The sequence below is a fragment of the Pyrus communis genome, chromosome 10 (assembly GCF_041283825.1).
Source record: "Pyrus communis isolate YQ-2024b chromosome 10, ASM4128382v1, whole genome shotgun sequence".
Taxonomy (NCBI): domain Eukaryota; kingdom Viridiplantae; phylum Streptophyta; class Magnoliopsida; order Rosales; family Rosaceae; genus Pyrus; species Pyrus communis.
This window is the reverse complement of record NC_142574.1, coordinates 9,642,434-9,650,155: the sequence shown is the minus strand read 5'-3', so window position 1 is coordinate 9,650,155 and position 7,722 is coordinate 9,642,434. Positions and strand designations below refer to the sequence as shown.

Sequence of the window (7,722 nt, the reverse complement as noted above, 5' to 3'; positions counted from 1 at the left end):
TTATAGAAAAGTAAAAACAATTTTTTTAAAAAAAATTTCAGATTTTTTTTTTTATTTTTTACAATTTTTTTTTAAATTTTTATTCAACTAATTAATCTCTGCCGTTGGATATAAAAAAATTTGAATTCCAACACTCCAGATTGTGCCACGTGTCACAACGGTAACTTTTTTTAATTTTAAAACTATTTTTTCTTTTATTTTTTTTATTTATAAAGCATATTAATATCCACATTTAATCTCAGATCGAACGGTGGATATTAAATAAGACTTTTTTTTTTTTTACCGTTGAGATCAAACGGTCCAAATTAAAGATCCGTTGAGATCGAACAGACCGTGGGAAGCCACGTGGCTTCCCAACGGTAACTGAAAAAGCACTGTTTTTTTTCTGATTTTGTGTCGGCGACGCGCCCCCACGCGCCAGTGGGGTGCATGTGCCTGACAGAAAAAAAATTAAAAATGGCATGGCGCCATGCTGACATCAGCGTTGGCGTCACATCCACTTGGGCTCTCGGGCTGGCAATTCTCCACGGGCCCAGAGCTCAGGCCTCTACCTCCACTCAGGCTCTCCAACACTGGAGCCGGTCCACAGAGCCTCGGGCCCCTTTTCTCTGGCCTATCCCCCGAGCACCCAGCAATGCTGGGCTTGCTCTTATCCTAAAACGCGCGTGGTACAGTCTGAGGTGTCCCGGTGGACCCCATCTAAGAGATCCCTCTCCTCAGTGTCCCCACTATGACGATGACCGCATAGGAGTCATGATCCAGCAGAAGCCCCACCACGGCCCCCATTATCGTTTCTCTCTCCAGAAATTCAATTCAGGATTTCGTACACGAACACGGGTGGCTCTTACAATCCAACCACCATTTCCCCATCTACCTCACAATTCCACCCACACCAAAATCCCTAGGATTCAATCCCAAAATTCTCCCAAAGAAGCTCAGCATCTATGTGGAGCGGTGGCGGAGCTAGTGGTAGTTGCGGTGGCGATGGTGGCGGCGGTGGAATCCACTGGGGACGGAAGGAGGAGGTCTCTCATTCGAAAGGAATCGTTGTCATCTTCGCTTGGGTTTCGATTCACGAGAGGCACTTGCAGAATTACGTGGATTTGTACTCGTCTCTCGGTTGGAATTCCCTCGTTTGCCATTCCCATTTTCTCCATGCGTGAGTGGATTTTCTTTTCTCGCATTTTCTCACCACCCAAACAGAACGTAACATCCATGAGATGTATTTTTAGAATTCTTTTTGTGCTGAATCGCTCATGGATTTGCTTGTATTTGGATATTTGGTTTATGATTCATGGATGGGTTTAAAGATTGGAGTTTTATTCGATTTTGCCGCATTTTGAGCTTATTTTTCTGCTCTGGTGATGAAATTTTTTGTAGATTCTATCCCGAAAAGGCCATGTCGTTCGCCTTTGTTATTCTCAATGAGCTTGTTGAGGTCAGCTTCCTTCCCAGTTTGCCAATTTCTTATTCATTGCTTCTTTAGATTTGATGCATATATTTAATATGGAACTATGATCCGATTCCCGGGCCAATGACTGTATGGTTAGATGAGTGTGTATGTGTATTACTCGCCTAATGGCGAGAAAGAACCGAACTCTTTATGGTGTAAAATCCCATCCCATCCCATTCGAATTTCAAAGTGTTTTTAATGCCGGATGAATATGGCATACATAGCTTTTAATTTTGCTCAAGTTTACTCTATGGAGTGTCCTGTTATTTATTTTTATATTTTGGGTATGCAGGAGCTAAGGGTTAAGCCATGTCCTGTAGTCTTTGTGGCTCTTTCTGCTGGTACAAAAGCTTGTATGTACAAGGTTTTTCGGGTAAGTCTTGTGAGTGGTGGATACCCGACTTTGTATTTGGCACTGATAAGTTGATTTCTGGAATTGTTGAAGTCTTAGCTGGTCTTTTCTGATTTTATTTCAATGTTTGTACTGTGTAATAACTTCAAATGTAACTGCAGATTCTTGACGGAATTTGTGACGGTCAGCATTATCTGGTATGCTTATCTTCGTAGTTTCAGTTAAAACATGTGCTGTATTTTATTCATAATGCCCATTTGATCCCATATGTTCATTTTTGGAACTCTGTTCTTATGGGTTATTTTAACTTTATGAAGGCTGAATATCGATTGGTAAGAAAGTGTATTACTGGACACATCTATGATTCTGGTCCTGTTGATTTTACAAGTGATCTGGGCACTCAATATGCTCTACACCCAACCATTCTAAAGATGCCTGGATCATCAAAACTGGTTTCTTGGGTAGCTAAAGGCATTGCTTCTGGTTTGGATGCGTTGTACCTTACTAGATTTGAATCCCAATGTGCTGAGTATTGGCACGCTCTTTTTTCGTCTGTTGTAAGTTTTCGTTCAGCCTTTACTCACCTTTATCTGTCTGTTGCTTGTTTCTATTAGTTTATGGACTAATTAATGTTTTTCCTATAGAGTTTGGGTGCTCCATTTCTCATTTTGTGCTCTGATAAAGATGATCTGGCCCCCTATCACATTATCTGTAATTTCATTCACCGTTTACAAGAACTTGGAGGAGATGTCAAGCTTGTGAAATTGAATGGCTCCCCTCATCTAGGTTTGTATAAAAAAAATTGATTTCCTTTTATCCTTATCCTGTTCTGTAGTTTTGATTTCCTTATTGTGCACTACCTATGAAAGTTATATCGCTCATCAGCGATGTGTTTTGGTATCGGGAAACCAGTAGGCATAGCTTAGCACCGTTCTTTAACATAATCGTGATGGTTATTGGATATCTGTAAGAAATTACATGGTTTTGTTGGGTGAAGTTATGGCATGTCAACGCGTTTCAACAGGCAACACTTTGAACAGTATAAATGTCTTGTTGGAATTGTCCAAAACCTTGTGGGCACCATCTTATCTTGGACAAATAGAAAGTAAAAAAAATAGATGCAAAAGCGTTCAGATGATATGGTTAAACCTTTGTTTAGTTAGTAGATTTTGGGGACTTTCATTCTCGTAGTTGGAGGCCATGATTCAATCGGTCTTGTACCGTGGTACATTTCATCCCAATCTATGGTACTTGGGAATCTAGACCTTGTACTGACCTTAAGTCCAACATGACCATTGGTAAAATGAACTTGCAGAATTGCAGATAGAGTTAGTTGAGTTCCTTTCGCGTTCCTAGATTGGAAAACACTGCATAGATACTTAACTAGCGCATAGAAATTTTCACATTTTTATCGCTTGGTTGCTTTAATGCTTGTGGCACAGAAGAACTAAACACACACAATTTTATGTTCATTTCAGGTCATTATAAGTATTATCCAATACAGTATAGGTCTTCCGTTACTCACTTTCTTGAAAAGGCTGCTTTGGTTTTTTCTCAAAGAATTGAAGAACTTGAAGGTGACAATACTAGCATGGAAGGCATGCAAGATGAGATATCTGAACTAATATGTGATCTCCAGAAAGCAGCAGTTAACTCTAATCAGAGCCTTAGAAGAGTTGCAGTGGAGCCGAGCGACCACTTCTTCTTGCCAAGTTCAGCTGAGAATCAAAATAGTACGGACTCCGGGTCTTTACAAGATGAACAAAAAGAAAGATCCGTCTCTCTGCCCAGTCCCCCAAGCATTAGTGCACATAGTGTACTTGGCCAAGTTCTGTTTGATGTTTGTGTCCCTAAGAACGTTGAGGGTTGGGATATTAAATTTTGCGGGTCTTTGAATGGGCAGCCATTTGCCTCTGCTCGTAGGAATTCACCTCCTCGTGGTCTCAAAAGCTTTCGTCGCTCAAGATTATGATTTCTCTTATGGGTTAGCCGTCAATGCAACAATGTTAGCCAGAATAAAGGCAAATGTTGGAGGTGAGGTCTGCCGTTTTAGGCATCTTTGGTGGTATCCGGAATAAATGCATGCATATTCTAACTTGTTCGTCCTCTGGAACGAAGTGTACAGATCGAACGAAGGATCATCACATGTATATAACAACGTAACCTTTATATGTTTAATATAGATTTTGTCTATATGATGTAGCTTCGAAATGTATAGATGATGATACATATCACCAGGAGATAGGTGCAAAGTTGGTTTGCATAAGATAATAGTTTGTAGGTCAGCTGCAGCGCGGTCCGAGGCGACCGCAAACGGAGTAACTATGACAGTAGATGTTGGATGAATCATGACTGTAAGATTTATACGCTGCTAGTAGGAGGAAAATGAACTGTAACTTTTTCTGAATAAGCTAATAAAAACTAGATACAGATGAGAGAATCTGGGTTTGACTCAATTTCTTAAAGGACAAACACGTCGAGAAAATTTCACGGGTACTGTACTCATTCTTCTTCAATCTTGGAATTATTTATTGACATGGTTGATTATTTCGTACTTGTTGAAAGCATTTAGCAATGTCTATATGAGTATTTATGCATAGAAACTTGTCATTTCAACCTTCCCATTTCCAGAATGGTGCTTAGTGGCCGTATTGGGTTCCTTCTTGGACAAGACAACGTCACCAGTGGAAGTGAATTGAGTGCATATAGACCGCCAGATGGCTAGATGAAGCGACTATTTAATTTTGACGCTTTATTGATTATTGATAATTGATATTTCGATTACATATTTAATGAAACTTATTTTGAATGTTTATCAATAACAAATAACTGATGACGTGGCAAAATCTTGTTAACAAGATAAGCGATTTGTGAGCTCAACTTTTTTATTTCTACTCTCCTTCTAAGAGAATCCATTTATTCATTTTTGTTTTTTTTTTTTTAATGGACAACTAGTGGCAAGTCATGGTTATTCACTGGTTTCGGGCTTGAAGAAGCTATGGAGAATTTCAATATGCCCGTAGCCACACTCAAGCAGATTCACCAACTCGGATCATCAAACCCAGAACCTTCCACATTTTTCTTGTCTAAGTAGGAAACCGCAGGCTGTGCCCTCACCACTTGCTGTTGTTTCCTTTTTTATTTGTTGAAATGGCTAGAGAATAAAGAGGTGAGTGTTTGACAAGAAGTAAAACGCAGTGACTGACTAGTGACGAGAGGGGTGGCAGAGCTCTCAGGCTGAGTGTTTGTCAAACGCCAATGGCCATGGCGGTGATGCTGGACTGGAGACACCCCCAAAACTTCACACTCGACATGAACGTCAAGGAAGAAGAAGAAGAACTCGCCGACTCTGAGTATTTCCCAGAAGAAAAAGAAGACGACGAAGACCACGGCGAAGCAGAAAGCTTGACCGTTTCCGAGTTTCGTCTCCGCAGCCGCCCAAAATCCCTTCATTCACCTCCACCTTTGGTTCCCTCTCTCTCTCTCTCTCTCTCCCTCTCTCTCTCTCTCTCTCTAGATTGTGAATGTATTTGCTGAATGCTGGCTGTTCGACTGCAGGTAGAGGTAGAGCAGAGGGAGCAGACATTGGAGACCAAGCAAAATGTGCTCAGCACCTGCAGACGTCCTTCACGACCGACCCATATCACCAAGCGAGTGAGAACGTTTTTCGTTTCCATTGATTTCCTTATGATTTTTTGAGTGGGTGCTTTTAACAGTTATATGGGAAACCCAAAAATTGTGCCAGCCAAGAACATGCCCATCTGTTGTTTGATACATGTTTGATAAACTGCCCCAGTGAACTTTTTCTGCAAATCAGTAGAATTAGCGTGATTTTGTGATTTCCGACACGGCCCTTGGGATTTTACTTGTATTCTGCTGCATGTCATGACTCATATTATCAATACAAAGCTAAATGGAAAGATGTTATGATTATTTTGACAGAAAGTTCCTGGTCATCCTCAGAAGCATGGAGATGGAGGGTAGGTTATTTGTCGAAATGTTTTCGTTAATTAACTTGACCACTTATGTGCTTGAAGTGTACAACATAGATGTTTTGATTGATTGACTAGGTGTAAGCGGAAGAGAACCATTTTCGACTCTTTTAAGGATCATGAAATATCTTTTGTGAGAAACCAAGTTCAGGACATCCAGGCAAATCTTGGAGCTGACCCCGTCTTTGTCAAGTCTATGATACGTTCAAATGTTTCCTCTTGCTTTTGTTTGGTGAGTCATAACTCTTTAAGTTCTTAACTGAAGCACCACGTTTTGAAGGCCTGGACTTGGATTCCTAGACAAATGTGTAACTGCTTGTGTTCTTAATTTTTCTTTTGACAGACACTGCCTAAGCAATTCTGCCATTTGTATTTGCCATTGCATGATGCAACATTAACCCTCGAAGTTGAAGGTGGGGAAAAATACAGAGTGACGTTTCTTGGGGAAAGGAGGATAGTCAGTGCTGGATGGCAAAAGTTTTGTACTGCAAACAAGTTGCTTGTCGGCAACCTTTTAGTTTTCCGTTTGGTCAAGCCCTTGAAGTTTAAGGTAGTCACTGTTGTTTCCTGGCAAATAGTTTTTTTTTTTATTTCCGTAAATTTTACAAGAACATCTTGGTTTTTAATACCCTCATGTCCACTTACTATGCAGTGCTTCATAGGATGAAGTGTATCTGCCATTTCATGTGGTTTTACCGGTCTAACTTCTTGATATCTACCGTGCTGCGGATTAGTTTACTGTGCTCTCTACACAATGTTACAGGTGTACATAATGGGAAGACATAGTCTAGCTGAAGTAGATGCAGCTTTTAGCCTCTTGAAAATGAAATCCTGCGCCACCAAAGAGGTTTTTGGTACTCTCTCTCTCTCTCTCTCTACTTTGCTCCTTCACAAATTATTAGATCATTGCATGTGCACCAGAAATATTAACTTGGTGAAAGGTTATGCAGGGAAAAAACATCTAATGACTCCTCGACGAGATGTTTCCCAAGTCAACATTCAAAAGAAAAGTTTGAAATTAGGTACTAATCCGGAGCTTGATGCCAACCAATCTGAGGATGACAATGAGGACTTCACCTCCAACTTAGCGGCAGATATTACAATTCAAGGACCAGCAGCTGATTTTGAAGATGTTAGAATAATTGATAATTTCCGTATTCTTGTGAATGGTGTGACTATAGATACTCAACTCTCCGCGCAGGTCAGGACCATCTATTATGATCTATGCTGCTCACAAGGCTCATTTTTGCATGACAATATCCTCAAAAGTATTGACAGTAAGTTGGCTGCTGAAATAATAACCGAAACCACCAACATCGCTAATGCCATTAGAGCTTGCAAGCTGCCCCCCTCCCGTGCTGATTGTGTAATGCAGGAGAAGACTTTACACGCCTTTGAGCTGTTGGGTATGGATGTTGGATTTCTACGCGCGAGACTGAAGCGGTGTCTGAGCGTGGCCTCCAAATACGAAGTGGCCGCGGAATCAAAGAGGTATTTAGAAGGTAAAGTTGAGCAAGTTTGTATGAGGGATAAGATGAGAGATCTTGATTCAAAGCTTTCGGAGTTGAAAGAGACCATGGAAAGTTTTGATGCTAAGATAAAGGCTTTAAAAAAAAATTCGAGGAAGCGCGAACTTATCTTTCCATGAAGATTTTGGTGGTCCGTGTTGATGAAAAGTAAAAGAAAACACGCACACGCACACACAAAAGCCCTTTTAGGGTTCAACAGAATTCAATGGCTTAGATGATTTTGTTTTTCTTCAAGTAGATGTAGGGATTTCACATGCTTGAGTTGGTTGTTATACATGGTCCTTAACCTTATCTAATCAAATCCTTTGCTACTTTTAATAGTACTGTTTGAAGAGTATGTGTAATTATTTATTCTTTTACTTGCAATGCACGTTTAAAATGGGGATCTTTACATCA

At 40.4% G+C, this 7,722-nt stretch overlaps 2 protein-coding genes across 4 annotated transcripts; both read left to right on the top strand.

Moving 5' to 3' along the window:
* Nucleotides 1-679: 679 nt before the first annotated feature.
* Nucleotides 680-4,261, top strand: LOC148693498 (uncharacterized). The gene is made up of 7 exons (XM_088678423.1): nucleotides 680-1,159; nucleotides 1,381-1,438; nucleotides 1,746-1,826; nucleotides 1,967-2,002; nucleotides 2,123-2,362; nucleotides 2,450-2,591; nucleotides 3,284-4,261. The coding sequence occupies exons 1-7, from the start codon at nucleotides 945-947 to the stop codon at nucleotides 3,775-3,777; spliced, it is 1,266 nt and encodes a 421-aa protein (XP_088534549.1). The 5' UTR covers nucleotides 680-944; the 3' UTR covers nucleotides 3,778-4,261.
* Nucleotides 4,262-4,760: 499 nt separating this feature from the next.
* Nucleotides 4,761-7,722, top strand: LOC137724952 (B3 domain-containing protein Os01g0234100-like). 3 transcript variants are annotated; one of them, XM_088678421.1, is made up of 8 exons: nucleotides 4,762-4,895; nucleotides 5,004-5,273; nucleotides 5,364-5,459; nucleotides 5,748-5,785; nucleotides 5,876-6,029; nucleotides 6,141-6,347; nucleotides 6,561-6,651; nucleotides 6,739-7,644. In XM_088678421.1, exons 2-8 carry the CDS (start codon nucleotides 5,064-5,066, stop codon nucleotides 7,443-7,445), a joined length of 1,503 nt encoding a protein of 500 aa, XP_088534547.1. In that variant the 5' UTR covers nucleotides 4,762-4,895; nucleotides 5,004-5,063; the 3' UTR covers nucleotides 7,446-7,644. The 3 variants fall into 3 exon arrangements, with proteins under 3 accessions (XP_088534548.1, XP_088534547.1, XP_088534546.1); XM_088678422.1 differs by having other exon boundaries at nucleotides 4,761-5,273; nucleotides 6,748-7,722; XM_088678420.1 differs by lacking the exon at nucleotides 4,762-4,895 and having other exon boundaries at nucleotides 4,933-5,273.